General features: G+C 50.0%; 1 protein-coding gene across 2 annotated transcripts in view; it reads right to left on the reverse strand.

Moving 5' to 3' along the window:
• Positions 1-23,503, reverse strand: part of TLE1 (TLE family member 1, transcriptional corepressor) — a 104,617-nt gene that overhangs the window by 30,586 nt on the left and 50,528 nt on the right. For both annotated transcript variants that reach the window (XM_075318273.1, XM_075318282.1), the window contains exons 7-11: positions 20,954-21,158; positions 20,254-20,270; positions 17,015-17,131; positions 8,884-8,937; positions 8,614-8,766 (exon numbers count right to left, since the gene is read on the reverse strand). In XM_075318273.1, the coding sequence (XP_075174388.1) occupies positions 8,614-8,766; positions 8,884-8,937; positions 17,015-17,131; positions 20,254-20,270; positions 20,954-21,158 (546 nt within the window). The remainder of the gene's footprint in view (positions 1-8,613; positions 8,767-8,883; positions 8,938-17,014; positions 17,132-20,253; positions 20,271-20,953; positions 21,159-23,503) is intronic.

Here is a 23,503-nt window from a genome sequence, read left to right on the forward strand (position 1 = left end):
ACAGGTGCGCAATCGCCGCCTGAAGGACTCGTCTACCTAGGCTGGCATCCACCGAAGCATAGGTATGCAACTGATAGTGTTTCGTGAAAGTGTGCAGGCTCGACCCGGTAGCCGCCTGACACACCTGCTGAGCCGTATCCTGGTGTCTCAAAGCCCAGGACGCATCCACGGCTCTGGTAGAATGGGCCTTCAGCCCTGAGGGAACCGGAAGCCCAGCCGAACGGTGGACTTCGAGAATTGGCTCCTTGATCCACCGAGCCAAGGTTGATTTGGAAGCCGGTGACCCTTTACGCTGGCCAGCGACAAGGACAAAGAGTGCATCCGAGCGGCGCAGGGGCGCCGTACGAGAAATGTAGAGTCTGAGTGCTCTCACCAGATCTAACAAGTGCAAATCCTTTTCACATTGGTGAACTGGATGAGGACAAAAAGAAGGTAAGGAGATATCCTGATTGAGATGAAAGGGGGATACCACCTTAGAGAGAAAGTCCGGAACCGGACGCAGAACCACCTTGTCCTGGTGAACAACCAGGAAAGGGGCTCTGCATGACAGCGCTGCTAGCTCGGACACTCTCCGAAGTGAAGTGACTGCTACTAGAAAAAACCCTTTCTGCGAAAGGCGTGAGAGAGAGAAATATCTCTCATTGTCTCGAATGGTGATTTCTAAAGAACCAGCAGCACCCTGTTCAGAATCCAGGGTTCTAACGTCAGCTTGTAAGAAAGAACGATGTGACAAACCCCCTGCAGGAACGTGCGTACCTGTGGAAGTCTGGCTAGGCGCTTCTGGAAAAAACACAGAGCGCTGAGACTTGTCCCTTAAGGGAGTTGAGCGACAAACCCTTTTCCAGTCCAGATTGAAGAAAGGACAGAAAAAATGGGCAAGGCAAAGTGCTAGGGAGAAGAACCCTGAGCAGAGCACCACGACAGGAAAATTTTCCACGTCCTGTGGTAGATCTTGGCGGACGTTGGTTTCCTAGCCTGTCTCATAGTGGCAATGACGTCTTGAGATAATCCTGAAGACGCTAGGATCCAGGACTCAATGGTCACACAGTCAGGTTGAGGGCCACAGAATTGAGATGGAAAAAACGGCCCTTGAGATAACAAGTCTGGTCGGTCTGGTAGTGCCCACGGTTGGCCGACCGTGAGATGCCACAGATCCGGGTACCACGACCTCCTCGGCCAGACTGGAGCGACGAGGATGACGCGGCGGCAGTCGGCCCTGATCTTGCGTAACACACTGGGCAACAGTGCCAGCGGAGGAACACATAAGGGAGCTGAAACTGCGACCAATCCTGAACTAAGGCGTCTGCCGCCAGAGCTCTGGGATCTTGAGACCGTGCCATGAACGTCGGTACCTTGTTATTGTGCCGGGACGCCATGAAGTCGACGTCCGGCACCCCCCAGCGGCAACAGATCTCCTGAAACACGCCCGGGTGAAGGGACCATTCCCCTGTGTCCATGCCCTGGCGACTGAGATAATCCGCTTCCCAGTTTTCCACGCCTGGAATGTGAACTGCAGAGATGGTGGAGGCCGTGGCTTCCACCCACATCAAAATCCGCCGGACTTCCTGGGAGGCTTGCCGACTGCGTGTGCCGCCTTGGTGGTTGATGTATGCCACCACTGTGGAATTGTCCGACTGAATTCGGATCTGCTTGCCTTCCAGCCACTGCTGGAACGCTTTCAGGGCAAGGTACACTGCCCGTATTTCCAGAACATTGATCTGAAGCGATGACTCTTGCTGGGTCCACGTACCCTAAGCCCTGTGGTGGAGAAAAACCGCTCCCCACCCTGACAGACTCGCGTCCGTCGTGACTACTTCCCAGGATGGGGGTAGGAAAGATTTCCCCTTCGCTAATGAAGTGGGAATAAGCCACCACCGAAGGGAAGCTTTGGTCGTCTGAGAGAGGGAGATGGTCCTGACGAGGGACGTCGGCTTCCTGTCCCATTTGCATAGGATGTCCCATTGAAGGGGACGCAGGTGAAATTGCGCGAAAGGGACTGCCTCCATTGCTGTCACCCTCTTCCCCAGGAAGTGCGTGAGGCGCCTCCCGGGATGTGACTGGCCTTGAAGGAGAGATTGTACCCCTTTCTGTAGTGACTGCTGCTTGATCAGCGGAAGCTTCACTATCGCTGAAGTATGAAACTTCGTGCCAAGATATGTCAGCGATTGGGCCGGTGTCAGATTTGACTTTGGAGAATTGATGATCCACCCGAAACCCTGGAGAGTCTCCAGGGTAGCGTCAAGGCTGCGTTGGCATGCCTCTATAGAGGGTGCCTTGATCAGCAGATCGTCCAAATACTGGATCACCGAGTGACCCAGGAAGTGTAGAAGCGCTACTACAGTAGCCATAACCTTGGTAAAAACCCGTGGGGCTGTTGCCAGGCCGAACGGCAGTGCCACGAATTGCAGGTATTCGTGTCCTATGGCGAAGCGCAAGAAGCGCTGGTGCTCTGGAGCAATCGGTACATGGGGATAAGCATTTTTGATATCGATTGATGCAAGGAAATCTCCTTGGGACATTGAGGCGATGACGGAGCGGAGGGATTCCATCCGGAACCGCCTGGTTTTTACCCGTCTGTTGAGCAGTTTCAGGTCCAGGACCGGGCGGAAAGACCCGTCCTTCTTTGAGACCACCAACAAGTTGGAGTAAAAACCGTGGCTCTGTTGCTGAAGAGGAACAGGGATCACCACTCCTTCAGCCGTCAGAGTGCGCCGCGTCTGCAGAGGAGCCTCGGCTCGCTCGGGAGGCGGGGATGACCTGAAGAATCGAGTCGGGGGACGAGAGGTAAACTCTATCTCGTAACCGTGAGACAGAATAACTCTCACCCAGCGGTCTTTTATTTGTGGCAGCCCGGTGTCGCAAAAGCGGGAGAGCCTGCCACCGACCGAGGATGCTACTAGCGGAGGCCGAAAGTCATGAGGAAGCCGCTTTGTTAGCGGCGCCCCCGGTGGTCTGTTTAGGACGTGACTTAGACCGCCATGCATCAGAGCTCCTTTGTCTTTCTGAGACCTTGTGGACGAGGAGAATTGGGACCTGCCCGCGCCCCGAGAGGAGCGAAACCTCGACTGCCCTCTCCTCTGTTGGGATATGTTTGGTTGGGACTGGGGTAAGTGTGTATCCTTTCCCTTGGATTGTTTGATGACTTCATCCAGACGCTCGCCAAACAACCTGTCGCCACAAATTGGCAAACTGGTTAAGCGCTTTTTTGGAAGCAGAATCTGCCTTCCATTCCCGTAGCAATAAGGCCCTGCGGAGTACCACCGAATTGGCGGCCGCAACCGCCGTACAGCTCGCAGAGTCCAGGACAGCACTAATAGCGTTGCCGAGGTTTGGGAGGTAATGGATGCCACTTGTGGCGCGGCCGTGCATGTGGCTGCTTCAATTTGCGCTTGACCTGCTGAGATAGCTTGTAGCGCCCATACGGCTGCGAATGCTGGGACAAAAGAAGCTCCGATAGCTTCATAGATGGATTTCAACCAGAGCTCCATCTGCCTGTCAGTGGCATCTTTGAGCGAGGCTCCATCTTCCACTGCAAGTAATGATCTAGCCGCCAGTCTGTGAGATTGGAGGGTCCACTCTGAGACACTGAGTCCAACCTTTAACCACGTCAGGTGGAAAAGGACAACGTGTATCCTTAAGGCGCTAAGAAAAAACGCTTATCTGGACAAGCATGGTGATTCTGGACTGCCTCTCTGGAATCAGAATGGTCTAGAAACATACTCGGTGTACGCTTGGGGAACCTGAAGCGGAATTACTCCTGCTGATAATCTGACTCCTCCGCCGGAGGAGCTGAGGGAGAAATATCCAGCATTTGATTGATGGACGCAATGAGATCGTTCACTATGGCATCCCCGTCTGGAGTATTACGATTGAGAGCGCCCTCAGGATCAGAAACCTGATCAGCTGTCTCCGCATCATCAACCGGAGATTCCCCCCCGCTGAGACCCTGAACAACATGATGTCGAGGGAAATTCTAAGCGAGCCCGCTTAGTCGGTCTGGGGCTGGGGTCTAAGTCAGAACCCTCAGCCTGGAATGTATCCCGGGAGGACATTGTTGGTCCAATTGAGGGGGGCCAGGGAACAATGATTCAACAGAGTCCCTTTGCTGAGATACCGGCCTGGACTGCAAGTCTTCTAGTATCTCAGCCATAGTCTCAGAGAGTTTTGCAAACTCCATCCCCGTCACTAAGGACCGTGTCAACAGGTGTCTCCCCCTGGGCCCCTCTTAGCAGATGCTCTGGCTGAAGAAGAGAGTCACAGGGGCCACACATTGCACACAATGAGGGTCAATGGGACCTGCCGGCAGCTGGGTCGTACAAGCGGCGCAGGCAGCATAATAATCCAGTTTTTTGGCACCCCTGTCTTTGTGGGCGCCATGCTATTGTTTTCCCTGATTAACACAAAAGGGTAAATAGCCATAATGAACTGTGCTCATACAGTGTAAAGTATATAGTAATAACACAGAATGTATCAATACACTACAGCACCATGGGGCTAATACCACAGGTGCTGCTTACCAGCCGCCTAAAGTGGTTGTGAGGCCACCAGAGACCGTGTCTGGGTCTCCCAGGGTTAATCCCTCTCTGCAGCGTCGGAGGAGCTGACAGGAAATGGCTGCGGCGTCCTGCCGAGAGAAGGGAGCCGTGGGCGTCTCTCACAGTGCACAGTGAGGGGAGTGGAGTATGCAAAGCATGCTCCAGCCCTCATGCTGCTCGTTTGTCCCCTCTTCCGTGCAGCGTCCCGCCCTTCCCCCTGCCTGTCAGGGCTGAGGGCGGGAAAAAGGAAGCTAGGCCGCAAGAAAGCCGGGGACTCTAGTATAAGCGTCGCCGCCGTAAAAGCGCGGCCGACGCCGAAGTCCCCGGCGAACTACAAGTCCCAGCCGCGCCGCAGTTTCACATGGCAGCGGCGGTTAGCGCGGTAGCCCCTACATATAAACACACTCAGCGACGCTGAGTGTGTAATGGCACATATAGACCCGGTCAGCGCCGTGGTCCCCGGTGCACTAGCACACCCAGCAAAGCTGAGGTGTTGCCGTGCACGGTCCCTACAGGGATACAGAGTACCTTCAAGATGCAGGGCCATGTCCCTGAACGGAACCCGGCTCCTATCCAGCAGTCTCCACAGGAGTTGTGGATGAAGCACGGTCTCAGTGCCTGGAGACCGAGGGATCCCACTTCACCCAGAGCCCTGAGGGGGATGGGGAAGGAAAACAGCATGTGGGCTCCAGCCTACGTACCCGCAATGGGTACCTCAACCTTAACAAACACCGCCGACAAAAGTGGGGTGAGAAGGGAGCATGCTGGGGGCCCTATATGGGCCCACTTTTCTTCCATCCGACCTGGTCAGCAGCTGCTGCTGACCAATCTGTGGAGCTGTGCTGTGCATGTCTGCCTCCTTCGCACAAAGCATAAAACTGAGGAGCCCGTGGGAGCACGGGGGGTGTATAGGCAGAAGGGGAGGGGCTTAACACTTTTGAGTGTAATACTTTGTGCTGCCTCCGGAGGCATAGCCTATACACCCCAATTGTCTGGGTCTCCCAATAGAGCGACAAAGAAAACGGGCCTTGTGACAGCAAGTCTGGGCGGTCTGGAAGTGCCCATGGTTGACCCACCGTGAGATGCCACAGATCCGGATACCACGACCGCCTCGGACAGTCTGGAGCGACGAGAATGGCGCGACTGCAGTCGGAGCTGATCTTGCGTAGTACTCTGGGCAGCATCGCCAGAGGGGGAAACCCATACGGCAGTCGAAACTGCGGAGAATATCCCATTGGAGTGGCCGTAGATGAAATTGCGCGAACGGCACTGCCTCCATAGCTGCCACCATCTTCCCCAGGAAGTGCATGAGGCGCCTTAAGGGGTGTGACTGACTCCGAAGAAGTGATTGCACCCCTGCCTGCAGAGAAAGCTGTTTCTCCCGCGGTAGCTTGATGAACGCTGGCTGTGTGTGAAACACCATCCCGAGGTAAGTCAGTGATTGGGTCGGTGTCAACTTGGATTTCGGGAAGTTGATTATCCACCCGGACTGCTGGAGAGTCGCCAGAGCGACGGTAAGGCTTTGTTGACACGCCACCCGAGAAGGGGCCCTGACTAGGAGATCGTCTAAGTAGGGGATCACCGAGTGGCCCTGAGAGTGCAGGACCGCCACGACGGATGCCATGACCTTGGTGAAAACCCATGGGGCTGTCGCCAGACCGAAAGGCAATGCCACGAACTGAAGGTGTTCGTCCCCGATGGCGAAACGCAGGAAACGTTGATGTTCGGGTGCGATCGGCACATGGAGATAAGCATCCTTGATGTCGATCGATGCTAGGAAGTCTCCTTGTGACAACGAGGCGATGCCCGAGCGGAGAGATTCCATCCGAAACCGTCTGGTTCTCACATGTCTGTTGACTAGCTTGAGGTCCAGAACGGGACGGAATGACCCGTCCTTTTTTTGGCACTACGAGCAAGTTGGAGTAAAAGCCGCGACCACGTCCCTGAAGGGGAACGGGGATCACAACTCCTTCTGTCTTTAGAGCGTCCACTGCCTGAAAAAGTGCGTCGGCCTGAGCGGGGGGCGGGGAGGTTCTGAAGAAACGAGCCGCAGGACGAGAGCTGAACTCTATCCTGTAACCATGAGACAGAATGTCTCTCACCCATCGGTCTTGAACATGTGGCCACCAGGCGTCGCCAAAGCGGGAGACCCTGCCACCGACCGAGGATGCGGCTAGGGGAGGCCGAGAGTCATGAGGAGGCCGTCTTGGAGGCAGTGCCTCCTGCGGCCTTTTGGGGGCGTGACTTGGACCGCCACGCATAGGAGTTCCTCTGGCCTTTCTCCGGCCTATTGGACGAAGAGGATTGGGGCTTGGCGGAGGGCCGAAAGGACAGAAACCTCGATTCCAGTGCCCGAGGCTCCGGCTGAGCAAGCGTGGCAGGAGTCGAGCATTGCTCACAGTGCCCCACAAGAGGTACAGGCTGTGAAGAAAAACCTGTGCCTTAGTAGCTTTGCTCCTTGTGGACGACATGCTGTTGTCTCCTAGGAGAGTGACCACTGAGGGTATATGGGGAAAAGGGTATACGGACTGACCGAACAGATATATATATACATACATACATACATATACATATACACACACACACACACACACACACGTATCTATTCCGGCACCCCAGGGGGGCCAGCACCGGGTGACCGGTGTGGCTTACCGACCGCTAACGAGCGGAGAGTGTCCTCCCGATTCCTTGTCTTGGATCCCCCGGAGCCACTGAGCTGTGTTCACTGAGAAGCATCCACCGGCAGAATGCCAGAAAATGGCCGCCGGAGCTCTCAGGGAAGGAGTGGGGCCGAGGGCGGCGCCAGCAAAGAGCGGGAATCTGGGGTCCCCACAGTGGTCAGTGAGGGGGGAGGAAGACATGCAGGATGCTCCAGCCCTCACATCCGACGTCATGTCGGAAATCCCGCCCTTACCCCTGACAGGCAGGCCCGGGATTTTTGCGACTAGGCCGCGGTGAAGCCGGGGACTAAATTTGAGACCGCGCCCGACAAGCAGGCACGGTCGGCGCGGAAGTCCACCGGCCTCCTTAGTTTTACAACTACCGCGGCTTCCGGGAAGAAGGTGCGCTCTCTGTACGATCCCCTATGGGGACACAGAGTACCTTTAAGTTGCAGGGCCCGGTCCCTGGGGTTGAAGAGGCTCCGGTCCGGCAGGTTCCATCAGGGGCTGCGGATGGAGCACGGTCCCAGCAAATGGAAGACCGCTCAGGATCCCACTTCTCCCAGAGCCGCATAAGGGATGGTGAAGGAGACGGCATGTGGCTCCAGCCTCTGTACCCGCAAGGGGTACCTCAACCTTAACAACACCGCCGACATAGTGGGGTGAGAAGGGAACATGCCGGGGGCCCCGTGGGGGTCCTCTTTTCTTCCAACCGACATAACTAAGTCTGAGAATGCATGAGTGGATGTGTGCCTCCTTCCACACAAAGCATAAAACTGAGGAGCCCGTGGTCCACGGGAGGGTGTATAGGCAGAGGGGAGGGGTTACACTTTTTAAAGTGTAATACTTTGTGTGGCGTCCAGAGGCAGAAGCTATACACCCAATTGTCTGGGTCTCCCAATGGAGCGACAAAGAAAATTACATATCCTTTGCATTGTAAAGTGAATTCCACAGCATAAACTGGCATGCTGCAGACTTAAAATCCCCAGTGCCTGGGGATTTACTTCTCCACAGTAAGAGATTTTTCCATATTTCACTTAACGCTGCTACTGCACTATGCGTAAGGTTTTATGCATGGAGATCTGCAGTGGAGAAAAAAAAAAATCAAAAAAAAAAATCAGCTGACTATTGGGCTAGTGGGAACGTACGCCGAAGGCTTTATTGTACTTTATTTCCTAGTCTGAAGGACTCATTACAATCTAAGTATGATAGCTTTCACAACAATGTTTGAAGGAATTTTGGAAGACAGGTGCTCCAAAAAGTCATGCCCATGTTGGGCCACCTATATCTTATAAACCACTTGTCATGATATGCTCTACCAGTGTTGGTAGCAAATACTGCTTACACTGCACAAGCGCCTCGGTCACTGGTGACGATGGACCCTAGTGGATGCCAGTATCAGTTTTGCATTTACCTACCATACTCATTTCTTTAGATTTTAATGATGTGGAGCTCCCCGATGATGCAGTAGATGCTGGACTGCTCGATGCATCTTTTTTCAGTAATCTGCTTTTATCAATTCCGTTTTCCCGTGGTGAATGAGCTGGACTTGCTCTTGGGGAAGAAGGGTCCTTCAGATGTGCAAACAGATACAGTTTTACATGCTGGGGTACAATATGGATTATGTCAAGCACGTCAAACATCAGCTAAGGCTACATATTATCGAAAACTTAAAAATCAGGACTCACCTCATTGGAAACATCAACCACCAAATTGTCATCACTTTTGTCCCCATCACTATCCTGTAAAAAGAAAAAAAAAATTTGGTTCTATTTAAGATTGAATGGCAAACGTCCTATAATCTCAGCAATCATTTTACTTCTGCTTTGTGACAAAGACAACTAGTTAACAGAACAAACCAAACAGATACTGATACATGTTTTAAGTCACACTGTATACTTAAAAGGGGTATTTCCATCTCCAAGACCCTATCTGGATATGTAGTAGGCATAATATCTCCAATAAGAATTTAATGTAGTTCTTCTGATTCACTATGTTGCAGTGCATTGCAGTACCTTAGGAAGGTATCCAGGGTTACATCCACTCATAGTAACAGTTAGATGATAGTGGTCATAACCATGGATATGACGCGCCCAAGGGCTTTGTGGTGCTCTGTCCCGGGCAGTATATTTACTGGGACAGTTCACTGGGTGGTCATTGCCCAGTTCCGTGACCCTGGGGGTCGCGTAAAAGGGGTTATGTACAGGGGAATAATAAAGTTTTTGTCGTGCCGCCACCTGTGGTGTGCGGCCAGGTCGGGGGGGCGCCGCTGCAGGGTTCTACTCACTGGGGGTCGATGTTGATTGCAGCCAAGATGAAGTCACTCCCCACAGGCAGTGGTTGCCCTGGGAGGGTGGCCAGCTGGCTGGTAGTGGGCGCCAGAGCGCGGAACGGTGTCGCCGGTGAATAATGGAAATGAGGCAAGAGCTCCGGTTCAGGTGTTGTACTCACAGGTTAGGAGATTGCCCGAGAGTGTACTGGTTCACTGCTGGCAGGTTTCTGGTTATCCAGTGCAAGTTCCAGGTGGTTACCGGTGTCCGTGTAAATGTCCTGTTTGTCCTAGTTATCCAGCGACTGGCAGAAGGAACCTGGGCTGAGCTCCTGCTCACAAGCCCCAGGCTCCACAACGGAAAGATAAGCTGTTTGTCGTCCCACCAGCAATGGTGCTCTCCTGCGCCCAGTCTGGTCTCATGGGACGTCCCTCCAGAAAGCTCTCTATGTGTCATGGCTACCTCCTCTTATACCCCATGTGGTACCCGCCCCCCAGTGGTTGTCCTGGTGACCGGGAAGTCCCATACTACTGGATGGCTAACTCCCTGCCCACCCCAGTCTACTCCCCCCTGTAGGAGAAGGCACCTAACTGCAAGTGTAATGTGTCTGGTGTGAGCACCGGCAAACCACCTGTCACTTACCCCAGATAGTTACTGCTCCTTAACTCAGTTGCAGTACCCTGTAGCGGCCAGAGCCTCAGGGGCGCCACAGATACCCAATCTGCAATGCCCCGCACACGAGGTAAGAGACATGGCTATACCGGAAAACCTATTCTACATTTCTAATGATAGGTATGTCCTAAAATAATTATTTATTATTACACCTACTACATATTGAGATATAATCTTGGAGATGGGAATACCCTTTAATAATTCACATTTAGGACTATGCATAAAACAGTAGTGAATATTGAGGGCATTTCAAAAGGTTTGGTGGGTTCCCAAAATGTGAAGCCCTGCTGTTCCTGCATGTTTTGTCATCTGTACAAGACTGTGAAAGGCAAAGTATTTCCAGTAGTTTCAAACCGGAAAACCAAGACTGTTCGCTGTGTCTGGCTTTTTCAAAGACAAACAGGAAATAACTTTGCTTTGTGAGACGAGGTTATCAGAGGGCTAGAGCACATCTCCTAAGTGTGCTGCCAAGTATTTCCATTTCCTTTAGCAGCCATAGTCCGTATTGCACACAGTGTAACCATTGAGCAACCACTGCCTTTCCCTCCTCTTCGCAGGCAGATATTCTGCAGTAAAAATGATTGGCACATGAGAGCATCACTAAAACGTGCCATCAGATTCCTTTTTTCTTTTAGAAAAGTACACATTCTATTTAATTTGGCTGAATAAAGGATGACTATTACTGTGGCCATTTAGGCTAAGGTTGTAAAGATTGTGAGGCCCGAAGTACAGGCCCTTTTGCCATATTAACAATCCCCCCCCCCATATAAATGTAGGTTGTGGAGCGCTTTTAGGGCCATATTAAATATGTATAGCCTCAAACTGAAGTCTGGGAAAGAAGGGAATTTTGTTTACTTACCGTAAATTCCTTTTCTTCTAGCTCCAATTGGGAGACCCAGACAATTGGGTGTATAGCTTCTACCTCCGGAGGCCACACAAAGTATTACACTTAAAAGTGTAAAGCCCCTCCCCTTCTGCCTATACACCCCCCGTGCCTCACGGGCTCCTCAGTTTTGGTGCAAAAGCAAGAAGGAGGAAAAGTTATAAATTGGTTTAAAGTAAATTCAATCCGAAGAAATTTCGGAGAACTGAAACCATTCAACATGAACAACATGTGTACACAAAGAACAACAGCCCGAAGGGAACAGGGGCGGGTGCTGGGTCTCCCAATTGGAGCTAGAAGAAAAGGAATTTACGGTAAGTAAACAAAATTCCCTTCTTTGTCGCTCCATTGGGAGACCCAGACAATTGGGACGTCCAAAAGCAGTCCCTGGGTGGGTAAAGTAAAACCTCGTAATAGAGCCGTAAAACGGCCCCTTCCTACAGGTGGGCAACCGCCGCCTGAAGGACTCGCCTACCTAGGCTGGCATCTGCCGAAGCATAGGTATGCACCTGATAGTGTTTCGTGAAAGTGTGCAGGCTCGACCAGGTAGCAGCCTGACACACCTGCTGAGCCGTAGCCTGGTGCCGCAAAGCCCAGGACGCACCCACGGCTCTGGTAGAATGGGCCCTCAGCCCTGAGGGAACCGGAAGCCCAGAAGATCGGTAAGCTTCGAGAATTGGTTCCTTGATCCACCGAGCCAGGGTTGATTTGGAAGCCTGTGACCCTTTACGCTGGCCAGCGACAAGGACAAAGAGTGCATCCGAGCGGCGCAGGGGCGCCGTACGAGAAATGTAGAGCCTGAGTGCTCTCACCAGATCTAACAAGTGCAAATCCCTTTCATATTGGTGAACTGGATGAGGACAAAAAGAGGGTAAGGAGATATCCTGATTGAGATGAAAGGGGGATACCACCTTAGGGAGAAATTCCGGAACCGGACGCAGAACCACCTTGTCCTGGTGAAACACCAGGAAAGGGGCTTTGCATGACAGCGCTGCTAGCTCAGACACTCTCCGAAGTGATGTGACTGCTACTAGGAAGGCCACTTTCTGCGAAAGGCGTGAGAGAGAAATATCCCTCATTGGCTCGAAAGGTGGTTTCTGAAGAGCCATCAGCACCCTGTTCAGATCCCAGGGTTCTAACGGCCGCTTGTAAGGAGGGACTATGTGACAAACCCCCTGCAGGAACGTGCGTACCTGTGGAAGTCTGGCTAGGCGCTTCTGAAAGAACACAGAGAGCGCTGAGACTTGTCCCTTAAGGGAGCCGAGCGACAAACCTTTTTCCAATCCGGATTGAAGGAAGGAAAGAAAAGTGGGCAAGGCAAATGGCCAGGGAGAAAAACCCTGATCAGAGCACCAAGATAAGAATATCCTCCACGTCCTGTGGTAGATCTTGGCGGACGTTGGTTTCCTAGCCTGTCTCATAGTGGCAATGACCTCTTGAGATAACCCTGAAGACGCTAGGATCCAGGACTCAATGGCCACACAGTCAGGTTGAGGGCCGCAGAATTCAGATGGAAAAACGGTCCTTGAGACAGCAAGTCTGGTCGGTCTGGTAGTGCCCACGGTTGGCCCACCGTGAGATGCCACAGATCCGGGTACCACGACCTCCTCGGCCAGTCTGGAGCGACGAGGATGGCGCGGCGGCAGTCGGACCTGATCTTGCGTAACACTCTGGGCAACAGTGCCAGAGGAGGAAACACATAAGGGAGTTGAAACTGCGACCAATCCTGAACTAAGGCGTCTGCCGCCAGAGCTCTGTGATCTTGAGACCGTGCCATGAATGCCGGGACCTTGTGGTTGTGCCGGGACGCCATTAGGTCGACGTCCGGCATCCCCCAGCGGCAACAGATCTCCTGAAACACGTCCGGGTGAAGGGACCATTCCCCTGCGTCCATGCCCTGGCGACTGAGATAATCTGCTTCCCAGTTTTCTACGCCCGGGATGTGAACTGCGGATATGGTGGAGGCTGTGGCTTCCACCCATAGCAGAATCCGCCGGACTTCCGCCTTGGTGGTTGATGTATGCCACCGCTGTGGAGTTGTCCGACTGAATTCGGATCTGCTTGCCTTCCAGCCACGGCTGGAATGCCTTTAGGGCAAGATACACTGCCCTCATCTCCAGAACATTGATCTGAAGGGAGGACTCTGGCTGAGTCCAAGTACCCTGAGCCCTGTGGTGGAGAAAGACCGCTCCCCACCCTGACATGCTCGCGTCCATCGTGACCACAGCCCAGGATGGGGGCAGGAAGGATTTCCCCTTCGACAGAGAAGTGGGAAGAAGCCACCACTGAAGGGAAGCCTTGGCTGCCCGAGAAAGGGAGACGTTCCTGTCGAGGGACGTCGACTTCCTGTCCCATTTGCGGAGAATGTCCCATTGAAGTGGACGCAGATGAAACTGCGCAAAAGGAACTGCCTCCATTGCTGCTACCATCTTCCCTAGGAAGTGCATGAGGCGCCTCAAGGGGTGTGACTGGCCTTGAAGGAGAGATTGCACCCCTGTCTGTAGTGAACGCTGTTTGTCCAGCGGAAGCTTCACTATCGCTGAGTATGAAACTCCATGCCAAGATAGGTCAGTGATTGGGCCGGTGTCAGATTTGACTTTGGAAAATTGATGATCCAACCGAAACTCTGGAGAGTCTCCAGAGCAATGTTCAGGCTGTGTTGGCATGCCACTTGAGAGGGTGCCTTGACAAGCAGATCGTCTAAGTAAGGGATCACCGAGTGTCCCTGAGAGTGCAGAACTGCTACTACTGTTGCCATGACCTTGGTGAAGACCCGTGGGGCTGTCGCCAGGCCGAAAGGCAGTGCCACGAACTGAAGGTGTTCGTCCCCTATGGCGAAACGCAGGAAGCGCTGATGCTCTGGAGCAATCGGTACGTGGAGATAAGCATCTTTGATGTCGATTGATGCTAGGAAATCTCCTTGGGACATTGAGGCGATGACGGAGCGGAGCGATTCCATCCGGAACCGCATGGTTTTTACGTGTTTGTTGAGCAGTTTTAGGTCCAGAACAGGACGGAAGGATCCGTCCTTTTTTGGCACCACGAACAAGTTGGAGTAAAAACCGTGACCCTGTTGCTGAAAAGGACCAGGGATCACCACTCCTTCTGCCTTCAGAGTGCACACCGCCTGAAGAAGAGCATCGGCTCGCTCGGGGGGCGGAGATGTTCTGAAGAACCGAGTCGGAGGACGAGAGCTGAACTCTATCCTGTAACCGTGAGACAGAATGTCTCTCACCCAACGGTCTTTTACCTGTGGCAGACAGGCGTCGCAAAAGCGGGAGAGCCTGCCACCGACCGAGGATGCGGTGTGAGGAGGCCGAAAGTCATGAGGAGGCCGCTTTGGGAGCGGTTCCTCCGGCGGTCTTTTTAGGACGTGACTTAGACCGCCATGAATCGGAGTTCCTCTGATCCTTCTGAGGCCTTTTGGACGAGGAGAATTGAGACCTGCCCGCGGACCGAAAGGACCGAAACCTCGATTGTACCTTCCGTGGTTGAGGTCTGTTTGGTTTGGACTGGGGTAAGGATGAGTCCTTTCCCTTGGATTGTTTAATGATTTCATCCAATCGCTCACCAAACAGGCGGTCGCCAGAAAATGGCAAACCGGTTAAGAACTTTTGGAAGCAGAGTCTGCCTTCCATTCACGTAGCCACATGGCCCTGCGGACTGCCACCGAATTGGCGGATGCTACCGCCGTACGGCTCGCAGAGTCCAGGACAGCATTAATGGCGTAGGACGCAAACGCCGACGCCTGAGAGGTTAAGGACACCACTTGCGGAGCAGACGTACGTGTGACTGCATTAATCTGCGCATGACAAGCTGAGATAGCTTGGAGTGCCCATACGGCTGCGAATGCTGGAGCAAAAGACGCGCCGATAGCTTCATAGATGGATTTCAACCAGAGCTCCATCTGACCGTCAGTGGCATCTTTGAGTGAAGCCCCATCTTCCACTGCAACTATGGATCTAGCCGCCAGTCTGGAGACTGGAGGATCCACCTTGGGACACTGAGCCCAGCCCTTGACAACGTCAGGGGGGGAAGGGATAACGTGTATCCTTAAGGCGCTTGGAAAAACGCTCATCTGGACAAGCTCGGTGTTTCTGGACTGCCTCTCTGAAGTCAGAGTGATCCAGAAACGTACTCAATGTACGCTTGGGAAACCTGAAACGGAATTTCTCCTGCTGAGAAGCTGACTCCTCAATTGGAGGAGCTGGGGGAGAAATATCCAACACCTGATTGATGGTCGCTATAAGGTCATTCACTATGGCGTCACCTTCAGGTGTATCTAGGTTGAGAGCGGCCTCAGGATCAGAATCCTGATCTGCTACCTCCGCTTCATCATCCAGAGAGTCCTCCTGCTGAGACCCTGAACAGTGTGATGAAGTCAAGGGAATTTCCCAGCGAGCCCGCTTAGGCGGCCTGGGACTGCGGTCCGTGTCAGAGACCTCACCCTGGGACCTATGTGTCACCCCAGGAGCACTTTGCTGCTCCAACTGAGAGGGGCCTGGGGTCAATGATCCAACAGTGCCCGGGGCCTGAGTCACCGGTCTTGACTGTAAGGCTTCTAGTATCTTAGCAGACCATTTATTCATACTCTCAGACAGTTTGTCAGCAAATACTGCAAACTCCATCCCGGTCACCTGGACAGTGGTAGCAGGTGGTTCCACCTGGGCCACCAGTAGCAGAGGCTCCGGCTGAGTAAGTGCCACAGGGGCAGAGCATTGCACACAATGAGGATCGGTGGAACCTGCCGGTAGTATAGCCGCACATGAGGTACAGGTTGCAAAGTAAGCCTGTGCTTTGGCACCCTTGCTTTTTGCGGACGACATGCTGTTGTCTCCTCTGAGTACAATCCAGGAGGGTATATAGCCAAAAATCAACAGTGCGACCGTACAGTGTAAATGTATAGCATATAAGAGATATATATATATATATATATACACTTCGGCACTCAGTGGGGCCAGCACCACAGGTGCTGCTTACCGACCGCTCAAAGCGGTTGTGTGATCACCGGATTCCCTGCCTGGGCCTCCCAGAGCCGTGTTGTCTCTCCTCTCCAGTGTCAGAAGTGCTGACAGGAATGGCTGCCGGCGTTCTGTGGGGAGGAGGGGGCCGTGGGCGTGCCCTAGAAAGTGCGGGAATCTGATGCCCCACTGTGCTGAGTGAGGGGGGAGGAGTATACAAAGTATGCTCCAGCGCTGACGTCCTGTGCAGCGTCCCGCCCTTCCCCTGACTGGCAGGCCTGGGGGCGGGAATATGCGATACTAGGCCGCAAAAGCCGGGGACTAAAGTTATAAGCGCGGCCGGCAAATAAGCGCGGTCGGCGCGGTAGTCCCCGGCGCACTAACACACCCAGCAGTGCTGCAGTGTGTATGGCACAAGCGCTCCATGCGCGGTCCCCCAAGGGGACACAGAGTACCTCACAGTAGCAGGGCCTTGTCCCTGACGATACCCGGCTCCTGTCCAGCAGATTCCCCAGGGGCTGCGGAGGGAGCACGGTCCCAGTGCCTGGAGACCGATTAGGATCCCACTTCACCCAGAGCCCATTAAGGGATGGGGAAGGAAAACAGCATGTGGCTCCTGCCTATGTACCCGCAATGGGTACCTCAACCTTAACAGCACTGCCGACCAGAGTGGGGTGAGAAGGGAGCATGCTGGGGGCCCTGTTATGGGCCCTCTTTTCTTCCATCCGACCTAGTCAGCAGCTGCTGCTGACTAAGATGTGGAGCTATGCGTGGATGTCAGCCTCCTTCGCACAAAGCATAAAAACTGAGGAGCCCGTGAGGCACGGGGGGTGTATAGGCTGAAGGGGAGGGGCTTTACACTTTTAAGTGTAATACTTTGTGTGGCCTCCGGAGGCAGAAGCTATACACCCAATTGTCTGGGTCTCCCAATGGAGCGACAAAGAAAAAGGGCTTAGGATAAGGGAAACCATCCCAAAAAACAATCCACGACTCATCTAGTACTCAACCTCGCAAGGACATGGCAGTCACTTACATAGTGGCTTGAATCCTTATCATCCACTTTCCTCTTTTTGAGATCGTGAGAATAATCTGGTCCATTTCTCCTTTTATCTGTTGCTCGAAGGCTGTCAGAAACCAGCAAAGAATTACTCTAAAAAAGGAAAAAAATACTAATGAGGTTGTAAAAATTAATAAAGATGTCAGCAGCCCCAAGTCTACCAAAGACATTTCCATACATTTTATAGTAAAGGGTGTCAGAGAAACATTACAGCTTGTGAAGTGTGAAAATCAAGACCGCTCTGCTTTTCCCAGCTGATTACTGCATTTTCCTCTATATGTATGGTACATCAACGTGAACTCACTGGAATCAGTAAACCGGCATCTTAAGACATATAAAGCCAAGAATGCTCATCAGTCCAAAGGCAAAATGATATTCCAAGATTTGTATACTAATATTCATGAACAGTCGACCAACCACAGTAATTCAATTTATAGACTAAATCAAGATGTATTTTTATCATTTATGGCTTGCCAACCATTTTTCAAACCCTTCATAAATTAAGTTTAAGTTTGAGAGATGTGGAGGAAAAAAAAAAAAAAAAAATTAAAGAAAAGAAAAGACTACACAGATTCAATAGAACAGTGGGCTGAAAACTACCATTCTGGAGACAGAATAGGATCCCATCTCAGTGAACCGCACCCAACAGCCTTACATATTCTGTAGAAGTACACCGAATGGGAATACCACCTAAACCAGTTGTGGTTGACAACCTAAAGGCCTTCGTTCACTTAACAATTCAGTCACGTGACACAAAGTTGCTTTTAGGAGGAAGCCATACTCTACAAAAGGACAGTTTTCAGTTTGTGAATAGCTGCGAAATGAAGTAACCTGTTGAAAAATGTATGTTCTGTATGAGGGCACACTTTTAATGGAGGATTAGAGAGGTCAAGCAAGTTATTAATACAAAGGCAATTTCAATAATGACTACTCTTAATGAGGTAGAATTGTTACATTTAAAAGTTAAAAAGGTCTGAGAGTGCCTGTACATAAGCTAGCTTTCAGCCAAATGCCAACTCCCCCTAACACTCATACACTGTACACGCATACTTGGCATGTGTTCTGAAAACAGGGTAAAAGGGCCTGACAAACTATGCTGGTCTTGTTAATGGTCAACCAATTAGAAAGAAATGTTTTCGATAAGAGAGCCAGTGCCAAACAAAGCATTGGCAGTTTTAATTCAGCCAAGATCATCATCATCTACCCCATCATCTGATGGTGGATATTAGGGAGGCCAAACCTGCAGATATCGGTATGTATATGTATGGTGGTCTAAAGCGGCTGTGGTGGGCACAAAATATCCTGGAAGTATAAACGGGAGTGCCCCATACAAGGGCACATGGGACACGAGAACACGCTATTCTACTACAGCCTACTGTATTGATTATGGTATAATACTAAATCTGTCCATCAGACATCAATACATATAGTAGGCCTGATAGCATATTGCGCACTCATTTGATCTTCAAGGCCTTGTCCATATTTTGCCGCTTACACCCAATGGACTGAAGTAAACTGTCTTCTGAAGCATCAGTAACTTCATAGAGACTGTAGCAATGATGAATTGTTATTGAACAGATTCTTCCATAGCTTCACAGGGAATATAAATATCCAAGGGAGACCAGGTCATTTACAAGGAGGACAAAGCAGATAAAAGTTTACAACCCTTTTACTTTTGACGCAACCATCATAAAAATAGGTAAATGACCTTATCTCGCTAGTTTTCACGCATTGGCAGACTGAAATATGGTGGAAAACAAAAGGTTCTCCAACTCAAAAGGATACCAATGTGTAACACACTGATGTGAAAGACCTATAAAAGTGTCAGCTTCTAAAGGACCGCCTGCAAAATCTAATAAATTAAATGTGCATTTCTTTAACTGATTGTTCTTGCTTTCTCACCCATTTTTAACCCAAACGCCGAGTCTCCAATTAATAATTATTTAAAGAGGGGAAAAAAAAAAAAATTTAACCTTTGGGCTTTTGTTTCTTCAGTATTTCAATATATACACGCTATATGTACCAGAGCTGTGCTATACAATTTAAGATACATAATATTACAAGTACAGAAAAACAGTTGGGACACTAATGGCAAAGATATGAACTACTAGTACGTTTGTTTTTTTGGTGTGTAGCATATTAGAGTGGCCATTGTAATACATGCTCAGCAGCCATGTTGTGTGTATGTGTATATATAGATAGATATATAGATATATATCAAACAGCATCTGTTGATAAAGTTTTCTTAAGACATTTTGCTAACTCTGAAAGTGAAATATTTTTATGCTTTATTCCATCATATCATACAGGCGTAAAATAACGCGTTTCGGCTAGATGTGAAAAAGGCTCAGCACTAGCCGAAACGCGTTCTTTTACGCCTATATATGATATGATGGAATAAAGCATAAAAATTTTATTCCAGAAGATTTGGAGTGCCGGTCCTTTGTATTAGTTATACTGTGGATGCCTTCCTTGGACACGTGCACCTTGAAGGATTGTGTGCCGCCTGGAACTTCTGTTTCTTCTATCTAGGAAAGTGAAATAGAACGAGGATAGAGCAATAGACTTCTAATGCATTTGCAATTTGCAGGTGTATTCCCAAATATATATTTTTCTACACCTTTTCCAACAAGGACAAACATTATCCAGACGACTCAAAAATTGGTGCTTTTAGGCAGCCATATTGCATACTGTACCAGTAGTTCTACAGAACTGGACAAAGCTTAGGGCCGCTTCATAAATCCGGCATTTCGCCGTATTGCCGGCAAACTCCAGTACAGTGTTAATACTGTACAATGGCATCGCGGCAAGCTCTGGTCACATGAGAGCATGTGACCGGAGCTTGCCGCGATGTCATTGTACTGTATTACACTGTACTGGAGTGCTCCGAATCTGGCGAAATGCCGGATGTGTGAAGCGGGCCTTAGAACTTTATGGCAAGTTGGACTCAAGTTTAGAAGAACCCATGAGAGGTCAAGGTTTTCAGGCCGTAATATGGACATTGAAAAGTGGCAGCTATCGGGCCCATCCGGACCTGGTCTTATGGTGTTCGGTGTTTCATTCTAAAGCCATCAGAAGCTCCCAATAAGATGTATAGCTTGTCATTCTATAGAGCCAACACCACTAGTTTGGTGTCGATACCATTTTAAAATTGCCACCCACTGATATGCAGACACTTGACGACTGAGCACGTAAGCATGAAGTGCATTACTTACTGTTCCTGGCTCTCTCTCTGCCCATGAGGAAACCAACAAATGCAGACAAGTCCATTGTGGTAAAGAAGCAAAACGCAAACAAAAAAAAAAAAAAAAAAAAGAAAATAAGACAAATTAGAAGGAAGGTTTTTTATAGGCGTTTTATTATCCATTTATAATCACATTTACATTTTCATAGACAACCGAACAAGAATTAGAAAAGTGCAATTGTGCCTGGTTTACTGCAGACAATATGGTGTAACTTTTGCTGCAGTTCAGTTTGAAAAAGTCTATTTGTGACATAAAAAAAATTTTTTTTTAAATAAAAATTGAACAAAAAAAAATGATTTTTGATACAATGATAATACATTTGTAGATTTTACAATGTCTATTAGGAGATGGATTATACAAACTGCTGAAATATTAAAGATCGGGACTACTACATCCCGTACATACAACTTGCAGCGGCCGTTATTCATCCTCAAAGTAGAGCTACAATCGCTCATTATCTTTAAGCGCCATGAAATACGTGACTAGGTTGGCATTTTCAGACACTTATGGCACAGCATTGTTACAGAGTGCATTGTATACATTTTCCTTTTGAGGATTATTTAGTAAAAATAATTGGCAAAAAAAAAAAAAAATTGTAAATGGTAATAAAAGAATCTTTGAAGGACAAAAAAAAAAAAAAAATCCTACAACTGCTTGCCATGCCGCTCACCTCTATGGTGGTCTGAATCATGATGCTTCTTGTCATCTTTTAGGGCAAGGTGAGATTGCCCTCCAAGTGCATTAGAAAGGGCAAGGAGGCCGGCGCTGCTGCCTAGAGGTGGGATCCCAGGGGGCTGGAGTCCTGATGGATGTGGAGTTAGAGGCACTGGTGGTCCATGACTATGCGACAAATGTTGAGCTTGTAATTGCTGCTGCTGTTGTAGAGATTCGTAGCAGGCACACGGTTTTCCCAAGCAGAAATGAAAAAAGGAAAAACAAGCGTTAGATGGAAAGGATATCAGTTTCTACTGTCCACAATGTATTAAACAGTAAGTTGTGCCTATCCGATATACTCCATACACACCTTAGGGTATGTTCACAATCAAGCGTTCATTACATTGAAGGTTCTGTCTGAACTTATGAAGCAATGGGATTTGGATAGACTCGAACATCACATATGAAATGGAGTCCAAAACCTGCAACTCTGGGTTCGGACATTGAAGTTGGAAACTATAGCTCACAGTTACGGCCCATCCCTCCCCTAAGACAAAAACCTCTGCAATCTGAATTGAAAAAGTTGCATGTTTTGAACTTAAGGTACCGTCACACTAAGCGACGCTCCAGCGATCCCACCAGCAACCTGACCTGGCAGGGATCGCTGGAGCGTCGCTACACGGGTTGCTGGTGAGCTGTCACAGAGGCAGATCTCACCAGCAACCAGCCCCCAGCGATGCGTGGAAGCGATGCTGCGCTTGGTATCTAAAAAGGTAAATATCGGGTAACCAACCCAATATTTACCTTGGTTACCAGCGCACACCGCTTAGCGCTGGCTCCCTGCAGTCCTAGCCAGAGTACACATCGGGTTAATTACCCGAAGTGTAGTCTGGCTATGTGTGCAGGGAGCCGGCACTAACAGCATGAGAGCGGCGGACGCTGGTAACGAAGGTAAATATCGGGTAACCAAGGAAAGGGCTTCTTGGTTACCCGATATTTACATTGGTTACCAGAGTCGGCAGAAGCCGGCTCCTGCTGCCTGCACATTTAGTTGTTGCTCTCTCGCTGTCACACACAGCGATCTGTGCTTCACAGCGGGAGAGCAACAACTAAAAAATGGGCCAGGACATTCAGCAACAACCGGCGACCTCACAGCAGGGGCCAGGTTGTTGCTGGATGTCACACACAGCAACATCGCTAGCAACATCGCTGTTGCGTCACAAAAGTCGTGCCACAGCAGCGATGTTACTAGCGATGTTGCTTAGTGAGATGTGGCCTTTAGAGCTATAGACCTCATGATATCAATCGCGGACACATCCAAATCCTGTTTCGAGGGTTCAGATGGAACACCTGAAGAAGTCATGAACATGTGGTGATGCAATCCAAACCTCAAAAAGGTTTATTTATCCATAGTACTTAAAATTAAAAGAAATATGGCCGCTTTCCTTCAGAAACCACACTTTCCTAAGAGATGTATCCAATATTGCAGTTAATTAAAACCTAGTCAGGTGAATTGTACAGTTTTAATACCGAATGCCACCAATGGACAAATTATCACTGTTTGGGGAAGAACTAAAAGGGGGCTTTACATGCAACAACATCGCTAACGAGATGTCGTTGGGGTCACAGAATTTGTGACGCACATCCGGCCTCGTTAGCGACGTCGTTGCGTGTGAAACGCACGAACGACCACTAACGATCAAAATTACTCACCATATCGTTGATACGTCGTTCTAATCTCAAATATTGTTGCTGTTGCAGGTTATTAATCATTCCTGCGGCAGCACACATCGCAGGAACGAGGAACAACATCGTACCTGCGGCCGCCGGCAAGGAGGAAGGAAGGAAGGAAGGAAGGAAGGAAGGAGGTGGGCGGGATGTCCCGGCCGCTCATCTCCACCCCTCTGCTTATATTGGGCAGCCGCTTAGTGACGTCGCTGTGACGCCGAACAAACCTCCCCCTTAGAAAGGAGGCGGTTCGCCGGCCACAGCGACGTCGCTAGGCAGGCAAGTATGTGTATCGGGGACCAACGATGTTGTGCACCATGGGCAGCGATTTGCCCGTGATGCACAACAGATGGGGGCGGGTGCTTTCACAAGCAACATCGCTAGCGATGTCACTGTGTGTAAAGTGGCCTTACGTTCTCTACTTTCATATAACCCCTAGAAAAAACAGAATAGCACTGTATGCAATGAGGTATCATACACTAAACCCGAACATGAGTGCAAATGAATACACAAAACAAAATTTAAAAAAAAAACAAAAACTACCAACTTGGGTGAACCAGCTGACCTATCAGGCGCACAAAACAGGTACATCTGCCACTTATTGGCACATACCTTTAAACCATTCCTAAGCAATAGTAGCATCGCATTTGGTATAAAATATATAAATTGCAAGTTAACTGTCACAAACCTCCCAAGTACAATATCTAACAAGGCAAATAAATGCATTACTATTGAAAAGTGTCACTATGACAGCAAGCAAAACAGCCACACTTAAGGCCACATTATACACAGAGATAAATCTGCGGCAGATCTGTGGTTGCAGTGAAATTGTGGACAA

This window comes from Anomaloglossus baeobatrachus, chromosome 1 (genome assembly GCF_048569485.1).
Source record: "Anomaloglossus baeobatrachus isolate aAnoBae1 chromosome 1, aAnoBae1.hap1, whole genome shotgun sequence".
Lineage (NCBI taxonomy): Eukaryota > Metazoa > Chordata > Amphibia > Anura > Aromobatidae > Anomaloglossus > Anomaloglossus baeobatrachus.